This window comes from Canis lupus, chromosome 29 (genome assembly GCF_011100685.1).
Source record: "Canis lupus familiaris isolate Mischka breed German Shepherd chromosome 29, alternate assembly UU_Cfam_GSD_1.0, whole genome shotgun sequence".
NCBI classification, from domain to species: domain Eukaryota; kingdom Metazoa; phylum Chordata; class Mammalia; order Carnivora; family Canidae; genus Canis; species Canis lupus.
The window spans coordinates 22,704,181-22,720,696 of record NC_049250.1 but is presented as its reverse complement, the minus strand read 5'-3'; the positions used below and the strand labels follow the sequence as shown (position 1 = coordinate 22,720,696).

General features: G+C 34.8%; 1 protein-coding gene across 13 annotated transcripts in view; it reads left to right on the top strand.

Annotated features, from left to right (window-relative positions):
• Window positions 1-16,516, top strand: part of STAU2 (staufen double-stranded RNA binding protein 2) — a 296,823-nt gene that overhangs the window by 57,276 nt on the left and 223,031 nt on the right. For all 13 annotated transcript variants that reach the window (XM_038579544.1, XM_038579537.1, XM_038579542.1 and 10 more), the window contains one exon: window positions 5,160-5,295. In XM_038579544.1, coding sequence (XP_038435472.1) covers window positions 5,160-5,295 — 136 coding nt within the window. The remainder of the gene's footprint in view (window positions 1-5,159; window positions 5,296-16,516) is intronic.

Below are 16,516 nucleotides of genomic sequence, written 5' to 3'. Positions count from 1 at the left end.
CTTGAAAAAAAAAATACGCATAATAAATGCATACATACATCATGTCAAACTATAATTTTCCCTTCCTGCTAGCAGTGTATGAGAGCTCTCTGCATCCTTGTCAACATATGATCTCTTAAGTTTTAAAAATTTTAGATATTCTTCTGGTGTATAGTAGAATTCAGTATAGTTTTTTCATTTCCTTAACTACTGGATGGAGAGCACCTTTTTATCTGGCTGTTGGCATTACTCCTCTCTTGTAGAGTGCCAGTTGAAATAATTTTCCTGTTTAAAAAAACCCTGCATTTTCTGTTTTTTATGTTCTTCTATTTTTTATTGACTTTGGGATTCCTACATATTCTGGATTCACATCTTTTGTTACATATTTGTGTTGTAACTATCTTTCCATAATAGTATATTTTGATGAACAGATATTCTTTATTTAAGTCTAATTTATTAGTCTTTTCCCTTATGGCTAGTGTCTTATTTAAGACAACTTTTTCTCCTACAAAGTCATGAAAATAATCTTGTAATATTTTTAGAAGTTTTATTTATTTTAAAAATTTAGATCTAGAGTCTGTCAAGAACTGAGATTTATGTGTGATATGAGGTAGGGTTCATGATTTTTCTTCTTCTTTTTAATATATAGATGTTCAGTTAACACCACTTATTGAAAAGACAATCTCTCTCTCTTTCTTTCTTTCTTTCTTTCTTTCTTTCTTTCTTTCTTTCTTTCTTTCTTTCTTTCTTTCTTTCCTTCCTTCCTTCCTTCCTTCCTTCCTTCCTTCCTTCCTTCTTTCTTTTCTCTTTTCTTTTCTTTTCTTTTCTTTTCTTTTCTTTTCTTTCTTTTCTTTTCTTTTCTTTTCTTTTGTTTTCTTTTTTTCTTTTCTTTCTTTTCTTTCTTTCTTTCTTTTCTTTCTCACTGCACTACAGGGATGGGGAGCTGAGTCCACTACAGGGATGGGGAGTTGAGTCCTCATATGAAGTAGAAATAGTATTTACACCTCAGAGAAGAGTTTAAATTCATTTACAGCATGACTTAAGACTATATCATAGAACTATTTTGGTATGTCCCTTCTTTTATTTATTTTTTAAACTGTTTTGGAAATAATTTCATATTTATGTAAAATTTGTAGAAAGAGTTCATAGAGTGCCTGTGTACCCTTTGCCCAGATTTCCCAGTTGTTAACATTTCTGAACCATTTGAGAGTAAGTTGTGGACATGTGGTCCCATTCCCCTTAGTTGACTTCAGTGTATTTTTCTCAAGTACTTAGTCATTCTCCTGTCAGGAAGTTAACATTGATTTGATATTATCATGTAATGCACAGGCTTTGTTCCTTCTTCATTGATTGTTCCAGTAATATCCTTCATAGGTCCAGTAATATCCTTCATAATCAGATCATAGATCTGTCATTTCTTTTCATTCTATTTCAATCTGAAAGAGTTCCTCAGAGTTCTTGTCTTTGATGACCACGACATTTTTGAACAGTACAGGCCACATCATTTGTAGAATGGCCCTCAATTGAGTTTATCTGGTGTTTCCTGATGATTGTAGGCATTTTTAGCATGAATGTCCCAGTGGCCTGGGCTTATCTCAGTGTTACATATCAGGATACACCTGATACTGATTTGTCTCATCAGTGATGACTTTTGTCACTTGGTGAAGACTATGTTTGCCAGGATTCTCTATTGTAAAGTTAATTAATAAGTTTTCCTATTAAGTAACAAGGAATTAATGCATGTTTTCTTAGGAGAAACTTGGGACTATATAAACATTCTGTTAATCAAACTTACTTTCACCGACTAGATTTGACATCTATTAATGATTCTTTTCTGAATCAGTAGAGTGAAGAGCGCCACAGGGTAATTTTATTTACTTATTTACCTATTTATTTTTGTGGCTTAAAACAAGAGAAATTTATTCTCTCTCAAAAGGTTCCTGTTGGTGGTTGGTTTTTTTTTTTTTTTTTTTTTTTTAGATTACTTGGCATTCTACCCTAGAATTTTCTCTTTCCCCTCCTTTTTCTGTTTGTTCATTTATTTATATCACTATAGACTCTTGGATTCCTATCTTACTTACAGATTTATAGTCTATCATTACTTGTTTCGATTCTCAATTTGTCACAGACTTGACCAGGGTTAATGTACCTTTCCAGTTCCTTCTACTGTTTTCATCATTCTTGAGCACTTCTTACTTTTCGGCACAGTCAGATGTTCCAAGGTCATCTTGTATTTTCCTTACTTTTCGGCACAGTCAGACGTTCCAAGGTCATCTTTTATTTTCCTTGTCCTGACTGGTACCAGCCATTTCTTCAAGGAGTCTTCGTTGATTAATTAATTGGTTCATTCTTTGAACAAATATTCGAGTGACTGCTATGTTCCAGGGACTATTCTAACTGCCTACAAAGCTGTTTCCTCTAGTGTTAGCAATATGTAGCTCCTTGAAAACTAGTTGTGGGATTTTTCTTTCATTTTCCACATAATAGGAATCCACAGTAGTTGTTATGTGTTATATATATGTTACATATATAACCAAATAGCCTTGTTATACTTATCACTGATAAATTTCTTTTAATATAGTGAAAAACCACTAGAAATGGATTCTGCATTGACAGTGTCAGATTTACAGGCATGTGATGCATGAGGATTGCTGTGTAAAGATCGTCTTTATGCAACCTGGGGATCCAGTCGCACCTGCTGGAGTGGTACTGAACATCACGTGTGGGTTCTTATATTTGGAAGTTACCCTTTAAATGTTTTCTGTGATAGCATTATTGGGTAAGGAAAGGGGGTGTGCACACACAGAGATGGCAGTCTAATTCTTTACAAAACTGGTGGAGGTACTTCACTCCAAGAGTCAAAATCTCTTCAGCATAGTTTGTGCTTGTCTGCTGCTTCTCCACTCTCCTTCACAAAGATTAGCATTTCTGTGAATACACAGCAGCCTTACTTTCAAATGAGGAATTTATATGGAATCATTAATTTATTTAATTGATATGAATACGATACTTTTACCTAGTTTAAAACCTAAGTTTGGTATGGGTGGCAGGACGTATTATATCCTACCAGTGCATTAAAATCCCCTCACTGGTGAGTTTTAGACACCTTAGTTTCCTGTTTATTGCCTTACTAAAAGAATGAGGTCTTTGAAACTATTTTTTCCTTTTCTTTTTTTTTCCCCATTTGAACTTTATGCTATTTGTGTCTGTAGGATTGTTGCGAAGTAGAATTCAGAATGACTTAAGTCTTATAAGTGATTAACATGTTAATTATTAAACTATAATCTTACGGAGTAAGAAAAACTCAAACTTTTAAAGATATAGACTGCCCTTTGGTGTTGAATCTTTAGAAGACTGTTAGACAATTTCTAATAAAGTTAACCATAAGTCTACTCTATGATCTAGTAGCAATTCCACTGCTAGGGATATACTTAAGAGAACTGAGTGTATGTGTCTGCTAAAACACTGGCTATATACTTAATTGCTCCTAACTGGAAACAACTCAGATGTCCTATCAATAGCAGAATAGATAATCTGATACATTCATTCAGTAGAATACTCTTCAGTGATAAAAAAAATATTTGCAATGCTGATATATTTGACTAAATTGTTATATTGAGTGAAAGAAGCGAGATAGAATAATACATGTTCAGGTTTGAGGAACAGGCAAAACTGATGACAGAAGTCAGAACAGGTAACTTGGGAGGTGGGTATTGACTGGAAATAGCTGTGATGGAAATGTTCATGTCTTTATCAGAATGGTGGTTACTGAGTGTTTACAATGTGTAATAATTTGTGGATTTGTATGTTTAGGGTTTGTGCATTTTACTTATCCCTCAGTAAAATATTGTAGGAAAGAAAAAGAAAAGAGAAGCCCTTTCTTCACTTTCTCTTCCTCTGCTCTGAGTGTTGGTATTAAATTAGGTGTTTAGACTAATTACTTACTATTCAATATGTTAATGTTTTTTGCTGTTTTTCTTATGCTTTTTCCTATTCCACTTCCTTTGTCCTACCACACTCTATTTTTCTCCTTAATTTTGGTTTATTTATTTTTAATTTTTTTAAAAAAATTTATTTATTTATTCATGGAGGGGGGGCAGAGACACAGGCAGAGAGAGAAGCAGGCTCCATGCAGGGAGCCCAATGTGGGACTCGATCCCAGGACTCCTAGATCACGCCCTGGGCCGAAGGCAGGTGCTAAACCTCTGAGCCACCCAGGGATCCCCCCTTAATTTTGGTTTAGTTTCTGTTCTTGTTTATACTCTTTAGTGATTTCGCATAAATTCTTTAGACCTGAGACACAAAGTGAGCAGTCATTGACTCTTGATGTATTGCTTATGACGTGGCTGCTGGTTGTGCATTTGTGTCAGGCTCCACCACCCCCTGGCAGGTGCTTTATGTCAGCCCCAACTTCTCTGCTGCAATAAGTGGACCAATTTTTGTATGTGACAAATGGAGTCTTAAATGTATGTTACAAAAAGCAGAATTCAAACAAAAATAGCCAGGTTTTATCCTGAAAAAAAGTTTTACTTTCTATGAAAACTTTGTTTCATATTTGTGATTTTGTGATTTGTTTTGTGGAACATGTATACTTACATTTTACTAAATAACCTCTTTCGTACTCAAAATAATATGATGTAATTACAGTGTGGGTTATTTATTATGGAATTTTTGAAACTTTTACAAAAGTAGAATAAGATAGTGAACATTCCTATAGACAAAGTTTAAAGTATATTTTCACGAGATAAGTCCAAGAATTGCTGATGACCCTGTATTCGTTGCTAATTTCAGTTGCTTAATTACCAAAATATAAAAATATTCACAGATGACAATGTTTTTAATGATTAATCGAAAGCTTCCTGGGGTTAGTAATGCTGAAGTTTAATACATTCTTTATAATATCCAAATTAAGCAATGTATGAATCTTGTGTTCCCCTTGGTTTAAATAGTCTGACTTTCAAGTTGAATTTTTGGTTTTTGGTCGCAAAAACTCCAAAGAGATTTCATTAGTAATAATTTTCCTGTTTATGTAATTTGTTTATACACCCCTGAGAAAATCATGCAGACTGGCCATCAGCTCCCACCTTCTTTCATGGTAATTACATGTAATGTAAGTACGGCTTATGTGATTTATTATGGAAATATTTCACTTGTGTGCTTTTAATATTTTTTTTAAACAGGTAGTATAACTCCAACTGTGGAACTGAATGGGCTTGCTATGAAAAGGGGAGAGCCTGCCATCTACAGGCCATTAGATCCAAAGCCTTTCCCAAATTATAGAGCTAATTACAACTTTCGGGGCATGTACAATCAGAGGTTTGTATGTTTTCTTTGGTTTTGTTCTTATTTATTATTTTACACATATTGTAAAAGTTTCTGACACTCAGAGTATTTTCATTGTAAGGAACATTTACTTTGGGCATTTTGCGTGGAATTTAGATTAGTCAGGCTCACAAGGAATATTAAAAAAAACAACAACTGGTTTTCAGGAACTAGTTTTTATTGACTCATGAGAACCCTGTATTTGTTGCAGGCAGGACCGTGTTTTAAAATTATGCCACAATAATAGCTCTGACTTCTTAGTTGATTTGCTCATTTATTTACCAAGCAGATACTTAGCTTAATTAGTGGTTTTCTTAATTTGTCCCAATACATTGCAAACATGAGTGTTTCTAATTTATAGGAAATTTGTTGGAAGGATTTACGAAATCTTTCTCAACATTGCATAATTTTGCATAGTTACAAGTGTAACAGTTTTCTTTTATGGGCAAGACAGAATTTAAAAAAAAAAGTTCTTTTCTGATCATTCATAAAAGTCATGTAACTCATTGTAGAGAATGTAGAAAACGCAAAAAGTTAAAAAGAAAATATAAATAACTTGTAATTCCAGAATCAAATACCTTTAAGATTTTTAATGTATTTTACATTTTAAAAAATTCTTTGTACATATATTTAACCAAAGTGAAGTTATCCTTTATATTCAATTTCTGTAGTGTTTTATGGAGGTATATTATATGAGTGACAAAATGCACAGATCTCAAATGTACTTTGTGATGACTATTTATGTATATATATGTATTTATGTTTTACTTGATTGCTTTTTATATGTGTATCCTCATGACGACCACCATGATCAAGGTTCAGCTTGTTTCTATTACCCTGAAAATTTCCTCATTTTTATTTGCACTTGTTATGCCTCCTCCCAGGAGGAACCATGGTTCTGTCATTGTAGATTAGTTTTGCATATTATTGAATTTCACATAAATAGACTCATACAGTATGTGCTCTTTTGTGTCTGGCTCTTTTCACTTCCTATACTGGTTTTCTTGTTTGTTTGCTTTTGTGTTTTGCTTTTTGAGATTCATCCCTGTTGCTTGTATTTGGATCTTGCCCTTTTCTATTCCTAAATAGTGTTCCTTTGTTTGAATATATCATAATTTTTTCATCTTATGTATACAGTATTGTGCCCTCTTTTAATTTAATATAATGATAATTTAAAAATATTTTTTAAAAGTTTATTTCTTTAGTAATCTCTATACCCAATATGGGGCTCAAACTTATGACCCTGAAATCAAGAGTCACAGGCTCTTCTGACTGCATCAACCAGATGGTCCCATTTTTCATATTTTTAAGTGATCTTTGAAAGACATTTTCGATGGCTATATAATGTTTCATTTGGTTAGGATACACTTTATAAGGATATAAAGAAGTCTAAACAAAGAATACTTAATAAATATTTAAACAAAATGTACTTGTTTTGATCATCTATTACACCCCCTTTTTTGACAATTGTAAATAATGTGCAGCAATCTTTACATTCAAATTTTTTTCAAAACACTGATTACTTCCTTAAATTAGAGTACTGCAAGGGGAATATTGGGTTGAAAAGAATACTGTGTTGCCCAATTACATTAAAATTTGTACTAATTACTTAGAGTATATTCTGTTCCATTCTGATAACACTGAGTTTAAAAAACACATTGTCTTTTTTGATAATACGGTATGTTTTTAAATTTTGGTTTATTGATTACTTGTGGGGATGAATAGTTTTCAAATACTTTGTCCTTTTTGATTTTGCTAATTTGTATTGCTTGGCCAGTCTTTAATTCAAATGTTTATGTGTTGGAAGTATTAGTATTATGTCTGTTTTGTTTAATTATTTTGCTTTGAAAAAACTGGCTTTTAGTTTTGTTTGTTTTGAGGTGCAACAGTTTTAGATGTTAGATGGCCTTATTTGTGTGTGTGTGTGTGTGATTTCTCCAACTGTTTTTATGCCTAAGAAATTCTTGTGATCAGATATTTGCTAATGCCTAAAAAGAATTTTTTTATTGAGGTATAATTGACATCACATTATGCAAGTATATGGTATACAACATATTAATTTGGTACATTTATGTTGCATTATGATTGCCATTGTAGTGTTAGCACTTCTTTCATGTTACATAATTATTTTTTCTAGTGTTTGGCTGCTGATACTTTCTAAGTCATTTCATATATATATATATGTGTATATATATATATATATATTTTTTTTTTTTTTGGTGGGCTGCAAAGCGAGGTTTGCTGAGTGATAGTAAAGTGATAGTATAAAGCTCCTGAAGAGGGTGGGGACTGAGGAGGGTTGCCCCATTTTGTGGATTTACTAACATTACAATTCTAATGTGAGAAAATGTATGGTCTATATATAGTCTGATACTTTCTGACGTCTTGTTTGGTAGTGGTGTATTTACTATTTAAAACTTAGTCCTGTTTAGATTTTAAATTGTTCCTTTAAATATTGCTTAAATTCTCTAAAACAAATGAGTACAATCTTCTTAGACTTCTCTTCCTCCCCACTTTTCTCCCAGGTGTATCTGGGGGAATTTACTGTCTTGGTAGGAAAGAAAGGACCCTCATCTTTGTGTGAGTGTCCTATATTGTCCTCCGAGCTCCTCTGGACTTTGTGACGACATCCTTTGTCCACCAGATAGATGACACCTTTCTTGCCTGCCTTGCCAAAACCTGCAGTTGGTGATGTGTAGTCCATTTTTCCCCGTCAGATAATGCTTCCACAGAGTAATTACCATCTCCCTTGCTCTTTTGACCTAAATCCTTAGCTGTCTTTGGCTCCCTGGGGTGTTGTTCCATTCTCATCCTCTTCGGTAGTGTCTTCTAACTGGAGCATCCAGTGGCTGACTTATCAGCCTCAACTTCATGTTCATACCACATGGTGGCAAGAAGGACATAACATTTCTCTTGTAGTTGCTTTACTTTCTCTTTTTCTGTATAACTTAACCTATTGCCTTTCTCATAAGCCTGAGGTTATCTAATACAGATAAAACTATTTGCCCACTTAAGCACAATAGATATGTTTGGTTACCTGAGTTAGAAACATCCTGCCTATGTTATACTTGAAGATATTTTACTTTAAATGTTCTATAATGAAGACTCAGGAGGATATTATATTTAAATGCTTAAATGCTTATCAAAATATATTTTGATATCTGTAGTTCTTTGTTGAAATCTTACTGGAGTTTTGATAAGTGAATTTATTACTTTTAAGTGAAAGAAATCTGGTACTGAAGCAATGAAAAATTTGGCAATAATTTCTGGATTATTATTATGGAGGTCATGTTCTAGTAGGGAAGGCAGTCAGTAAGTGGTGGTTACTAACCGAGACAGTGATTTTTGATAAAGACCTAAAAGAAGAGGAAGAATGAGTAGTGTGTATGTTATGAGAGAAGGAGAGAACATTCTTAGCAAAACAAAGAGCAAGTACAAAGCCACTGAGTTAGGAATGCAGCAGGCTTGTTGATGTCTTCTCTAGGAGACCAGTATGGCTGGGAAAGAGTGAACCAAAGGGAAGAGTAGTTGGTATATGAGGGTGTGATGGGTCATGGGGTTTGGGTTTTTGTTTTTTTTCTATTGTAGGTTTTCTTCTAAGAATGCTGACATTTTTCCTTGTTGGCAATTTCTAGTTTCAAGATCTGATTCCATGGTTGTCATGAGGTATATAAGAATTTATTTGTTACTTCTCTAAGGGGTTATGCTTTAGGCCATCCCCATTTAATGAGTAAAGTGGACTTTGCTTTCAGATTGTTGTTTCAGAGTGTTGGAGAGTCTTTAGAATATCCTGCAGATCACAAAAAGGTTAAAAAGAAAATAGGGAAGTACCGGTAAGCTGCCAAGCCATGTTTCAGTTGTAAAGCTCTTTGCTCACAGAAGGGCAAACCTAACTATTACTCATTAGGTTGTAAAAGTTAGGATTTCACATATAACCTTAATTCGCAGATGACAACACCTGAAAGTGTCAAGAGAATTTGGAGCCAAAGATCAGAGGAGATGGTCTTCAGACTCTTAAGTGAATCAGTAGCTTCTTAATAAGGCAGGGAATGAAAGGTTAAAAAGCCCAAGAAACAGATATCATTTAGAGGGCTTTATGTAAAGGTCCTTTCATTTTCTACTTAAAATAATATTAAGTAATAATTAGACATTTACCCATGTTGATTTTTTATTTTTTTATTTTTTTTCCATGTTGATTTTTTAAAAACATATTTATTTTTTCATTAAATTCTAGGTCATTTATTTGTTATTATTATTCATTTATTTTGAAAGATTTTATTTATTCATGAGAGACAGAGGCAGAGACCCAGGTAGAGGGAGAAGCAGGCTTCTCACAGGGAGCCTAATGTAGGACTCAATCCCCACACTCAGGATCACGCCCTGAGCTGAATTAAGTCAGACGCTCAACCCCTGAGCCACCTAGGTGTCCCAAATTCTGGGTCATTAAAAAAAAAAAGATTATTTATTTATTTAATTGTGAGATATAGAGCACGAGCGGGGTGGGGAGGAGGTAGGGAGAGGGAGAAAGAATCTGAAATACGCTCTACACTGAGTACAGAGCCTGATTCCAGGACATGAGATCATGACCTGAGCTGAAACCAGGAGTCAGATGCTTAACTGAATGAGCCACTCAAGCACTCCTAAATTCTGTTCTTTAATGATGAGTTTTCTCCACTCAAACTCAAAGGCTAAGGAGGCACTTAAAGAAAGTGCCCGCCATCTTGCCCTTCTGCTGTCCTGTTTTATGATGGCTGGGGAAGAGATTTATCCATGAGCAAAATCTGGATGCAACCTGGCTTCGAAAGTACCTGTCTGTTACACCTAAGATGTTTGAAAATGAATGCATCCAGTTACGTCTTTTGCTTTCTTTCTTTTTAAAAATTTACTTATTTATTCATGAGAGACACAGAGGCACAGACACAGGCAGAGGGAGAGGCAAGCTCCATTTCATGCAGGGAGCCTGATGTGGGACTTGAACCCGGGCCTCCAGGACCACACCCTGGGCTGAAGGCAGCGCTAAACCGCTGAGCCACCCAGGCTGCCCCATCTTTTGCTTTCTTATTTGAGGTACTGTTTGCTAACAGATATAAAGTTGCAAGTTATAAAAATTTATATAACAAAGTGTAAGATGTAAAGATTGGAGAACATTTTATGCTTTTGTTCTGTCATTGTTATAAAAAATGATATATGTGATCTCAAGAACAGAATGGCTGATATCAGGCCTTCTATAGACAGTTTATCAATTTTGTTGTATGTACAGATGCAAGAAGCATTATTGCTTGGCTAGTGGCCAGAAAATCAACAGTCTGCTGATGCAGATGGCCAGAGGCCCACAACTCAAACTAGACTATGTGAAAATGGGGATTTTTGCCATATGTAACTGGGAAGATTGTCAGGCATGGTTGAATATAGGGCGTTAGTGTTCTTTTCCCTCATTTTCCACTTCTCTTTTCCCCTCTTCTCTCATTTTCCTCTGCTCTACTTCTTTTTCAAAGAAGCTCACTTTAATTTGCTGTAATTCAAATGCTACATACCCCTTAGACGTGTAGTACCGAAGAAGGAACACATTTTTGTATAGTTCTTAGGAAAGTCCCAAGAAAGATTGAACAGACTGTCCATCCCTTCGTCATTTAGACTGGATTTGGGTTAAGGGGATACTTTAATTGGCCATGCTTGGGTTTGTGCCTAACCTGGATAAACAGGGATTAATCCCATCCAAGCTGCTCTGCAGAGCACAATTCTTTTATGAATGGTTCCCTGAAGGCAAATATTCTGAAGGAAAATCATTTCCATTACAGTCAGAACATTTGGTTCAAATCCTAATTCTGATGATTTTAGCTGTGTGGTTTTGGGCAAGGCACTAGACCTCCCTTAGTTTCCTCATTTGTTAAGTAGGGATAATAATACCAAATGAAAGGTCTTTGGTGAGGTCTTCCATTAAGCAAATATTCACTGAATGCCTACTCTTTGTCATATGTTGTGTTAAGAGTAGATATGTTGATGAAAGACAGTCTGTTAGACTCTGAGTCCATTAGAAGATGAAAACAATGCAGAGAAACAGTAACAGAGTGATAAATGTGATCATATGGTGCTATGAAAACATTGAGAACAAGTGCTTCACTCAGACCAGGGATTCAAAGAAGTCTTCCAGAAGGAATTGATGCTTGAACTGAATTTTCAAGGTTAATGATGCACTAACCAGTTGAAGAGGATAAGGAAAAGCAAACTAGGTTTTGGGAACAACGATAAGGAATCCTGAGAAGTTCAGCTCATCATGGACTTGCTTGCAAGGAATTTGGTATGTCTGTCATGAAAAGGCTGAAGTTCAGGCAGGGTGCTGAGTCCGATGTTCTCAAATGGCCTTGCAAAGAGGTTTAGATTTGTCTTGAAGGTGATTGGGAGCCATTGAAGGATTTTAAGCTAAGGGGTAAAATAATTAGGTGTCTGTTTCAGGCATATTGCTTTGGCAGTATGTGGGAAATAGTTTGGATAGACTTAAAATTCAAGGGAGAAAGATGAATTACAAGGATGTTGTAATTCAGGCTTAAATTGATGAGAGCCTGGAGCAGTGAAGATGGAGTGGGTGCAGTGTCTAGATATTTAGAAGGTGGACTTGACAGCACTTGGGGATTGATTGATTCAGGGGGGATTAAGGATAACTTTCACATATCTGGATCAGTAGTAATATTGTTCACAATGAGGAGTTGGGGTGGGTCTTTGGAAACGTGAGGCATTCCGTTTTGACTATGTTGAGTTTAGATTGCCTATGACATATATCGGGGGAGTTCATTTTATTACTCTTTAAAGCCTTAGTGGAGGGTGTGGGAAGATTATCTTTGGCTTTGAAGGTTTGTTGAAAGTACACGTGGGAACCTAAGTTTGAGTGACCAGTTTGTTCATTGTTCATCTATGATTTATACTTCATTCCCAAAAGGATTTGGTTATGCCAGTGTGTCATTATTTGATTTGGAAAAATCTTGTGGCATGCCCCTGTGCCAAGCACTTTCACCCTCAGGTGCAGTTAATATATTTTGTGTCAAGATAGTATTTGTTTATTTGTTTTACTAAAGTATTCAATTCCTGGTCCAGTCACTTGTAGCTAGTTTAGTAAAGTTACTTTCTCTTAAGATGTTTGGTATGAGTCATGGTAAGTTAAACAAGGAAAGAGGACTATTTTGCAGAAGTTACTTGTTCCACTGGGCGGAGCCAGGTTCCTCCTTAAATCTTTATGGTCTCCCCTCTTGTACCCTGGGAGATCTACGAGACTTGGGACTTTCTGGGCAGCTGTAGCTATCAGTGGAAATTTTTTTTTTTTTTTTTTTTATCAGTGGAAATTTGATAGGGTGAAACAAATTTTTTGAAGTATATGAACTGGTTTTATTTCATTATGTTGGTTATCAGTAAAACTAGAAATAATCAAAGTTTTAGTTTATGTAATAACATTATATTTCAAAGTTTGTTATATAGGCTCTTGACTAGCTGTTAATTACTGTGTTGGCATAGTTTATTTTGCAGTTGTACAAACTTTTTTCTAATTAAGTTTTTTATTTTAATCCCATTATAGTTAACTTACATTGTTATTTATTAGTTTTAGGTGTACATTTCAAACTGTAATCTAAGTATTCTTCACTAGTTTGTAATGCCCTATTAAAAAACATCTTGAAGGGACGCCTGGGTGGCTCAGTCGTTGAGCCACCTGCCTTTGGCCCAGGGAGTGACCCTGGAGACCTGGGATCGAGTCCCACATCGGGCTCCCTGCATGGAACCTGCTTCTCTCTCTGCCTGTGTCTCAGCCCCCTCTCTCTGTGTGTTTCTCATGAATAAGTAAAATCTTAAAAAAAAAATCTTGAAAAGTAGAACAGTTGAGAAACAATATATTTGTAGCAGTAGTGGTATAAACAGGAAAAGCCTACAGTTTTGCTTTCTGCCCACCAGATGGTGCTTGTGTATTGATAAAAACAACATATAGACTGGGTGAATTCACATTGGTTAGTATTCTAAGGCGGATGGTTGACTGATAAATGAGAGGTTAAACCATATAAAATCACTAATATTTGACCTTTTTTTGTCCTATAAAACATGTTGGTTTTATATGGTACAGCTTAACAGAAAAAGGTCAGCCAAGCACACAACTTTAAAGCCTCTTGGGGAAATAAAATAAATGTGAAGTGGTGAAAAGCAGAAATTAATTCTAGTAGTTATGTATAATTTTGCCTTTTGTACATTATATACCTTGGTTTGGAGAATATATTATTTTCTCTGTTACATACTTTATGCATGAGATGTATGTTGCAACTTTTCAAAATGGAATTTCTTTGAAAAATGATAATTTCGTCCTGGGGATACTGTTTTTTTTTTTAAGGTAGTTACAGAATTGAAAGGCTACAAGACAATTTTCAATATTCTCTATTTTTAATAGGATTACATTAATTAGATTAGATAGAAGTGTGTTTTTATTTGGGGGAAATAAATCTAAACCCATAATAAATAAGTATTAAAAATATATTGTATCTTAAAACTCTCATAATGAGTCAGAGGAGAGGGTTTGAACAGATTAAGAAAGCAAAGATGAGGGAGAATGAACTAGAATTTGAATCCAGAGAATCAGAGAGCAAGAGAAATTATTTCAGGGTAAATGAGGGATTTAGTCTGAGCCAGAAACTCTCAGCCTGTCTTAGGCAGGCTGTATTTAAAATTAAGAATAAGAACTAATGGACATTATAACTCTTTAAAACAAAACTTACTGTAACTCTTACTCATTTGGTAAGACCAGATATAATACACTTCATTTTATAAAATAGAAATATCCTTTTTTTCTTTGAAGTGAAATATAAAGAGGGTCTCCACTCAACATCTGTTTCCCCAAATATTAGACTAAAATTATTAAAAATACTTTGGGGGCTTGGATGCCTGGGTGGTTCAGTCAATTAAACATCTGCCATTGGCTCAAGTCATGATCCTGGGTTTCCTGGGATTGAGCCTTGCATCCGTCTCCCTGTGAAGTGGGGAGCCTGCTTCTCCCTCTCCCTCTGCCATTCCCCCTGCATATACTCTTTCTCTCTGTCAAATAAATAAATAAAATCTTTAAAAAATTAAAGGAAATACCTTTTTTTTTTTTTTTTTAAAAAAAAGGCATTTTGAGGGCTTATGCTTCTGGCTATAACTAGGACCAGATTTACCCTCTCACCATAAGCACCTAGAAAACTTAGGTAAAGTTTTTACATTATACATAAACTGATACAATATGATGTGAAGGGAAGTTGTGATAAGTTAAAGAGATACATTGATGCAGAGAAAAAACAGAATAGTTAAGAATACAAAAGTGAGCATAAAATGGAATAAAAAAATGTAATCTTAAATAAAGCAAAAAAGGAGAACAAAGGAGTAATGAACACATGGGATAAAATAGAAAACAAAGATGATAGATTTCAACCCAACCATATCAATAATTATGTTAAGTGTAAAAAGTTTAAATGCTTTAGTTAAAAGATAAAGAATGTCAGACTTGATAAAAGAGTAAGATATACAGCCATATGGTATGTAAAGAAATCCATTTTCAATATGAAGACACAGATTGGTTAAAAGGATGGAAAATGATTTCATGTAAACACATAATAAAGCTGAACTGAGTGTATTTATTTTAGATAAAGTAGATTTCAGAACAAGAAGTATTATCAAGAATAAAATTACCAGTGATGAAAGGATAAAATCATCAAGAAGACCTAACAATTGTAATTATACATGCATGCACCCATTAGCAGGCCTTAGAATACCTAGACAGAGAAATAAGAAAACTAAGGCACTGGTATGGACTGAATTGTATACTCCTCAAATTCATATGTTGAAGCTGTAACTGAAATGTGATGGTATTTGGATATGGAGCCTATAGGAGGTATTTAGGTTTCGATATATTATAAGGGTATTGCCCTCATGATGAGGTTAGTGCTGTTTTAAGAACAGACACCAGGTAGCCCACTCTCTGCTCTACATATTTCCTGCCCTTGCCATGTGAGGATGTAAAAAGTCAGTTGTCTACGAGTCAGGAAGAGCGCTCTCATCAGAAACTGATCATGTTAGCACCTGATCTCAGACTTCCGGCCTCCAGAACTGTGAGAAAATAAATTTCTGTTCTTTAAGCCACCTTAAACATGGTATTTTTTTATGGCAGGCCAAGCTAAGACAGCTGTAGAGTTCAAGAATACTGAATTCCCTATATAATAGCAGCAGAATATACATTCTTTTAAAACATGTAGAGAACATTCACCAAGATGGATGATTAACTGTCTTATAAGACAATTCTCAGTAAATTTAAAAGAATTGAAATAATACAAACTGTGTTCTCTGATCACAAAGGGATAAAGTTAGAAATAAAAATGATAAAAATATCTGGAAATTCCACAAATATTTGGAAATTAAACATATTTCTAAATACATGGGTCAAAGGAGAAGTTACAAAGAATGTTAGAAAAATGTTTTGAGCTAAATGAAGATGAAATGAAAAGTTGAGATGTGGATGGAGCTAAAGCAGTGCTTGGAAGGAAATGTATAGCTTTAAATGCTTGTGTGAGAAAAGAAAATGGTCCAAAATTAATGCTTTAGGCTTCCTACTTAAGAAGCTAGAAAAAGAACAGCACATTAAATCCAAAATACAGGGCAGCCCCAGTGGCGCAGCGGTTTGGCGCTGCCTGCAGCCTGGGGCGTGATCCTGGAGCCTCAGGATCAAGTCCCACGTTGGGCTCTCTGCATGGAGCCTGCTTCTCCCTCTGCCTGTGTCTCTGCCTCTCTCTCTGTGCCTCTATGAATAAATAAATAAAATCTTAAAAAAAAAAAAATCCAAAATACAGAAAAGGAAGTAACAAAGATAGGAGCAGAAACCAATGAAATTGAAAACGGACAAACAATAGAAAGGCCATCAAATCAGTGAAATAAAAAACTGCTTCTGGGAATGGATTAATAAAATTTATGTTTCTGGCTAGCCTGACAAAGAAAGAAGGTGAAGATACATATTACCAATATCTGGAATAGAAGAGGGAACTAGCATTAAAAGAAGTATAAGAGAATTTTACGAACGACTTTATAAATTGATAAATCATTGGTCAGCAAACTATACTCTGTAGGCTCATTGCCTGCTTTTGTAAATAAAGTTTTATTGGAATGTAGCAATATCTATTTAGTTAATGTATTGTCTATGTCTGCTTTTGAACTATAACAAGAC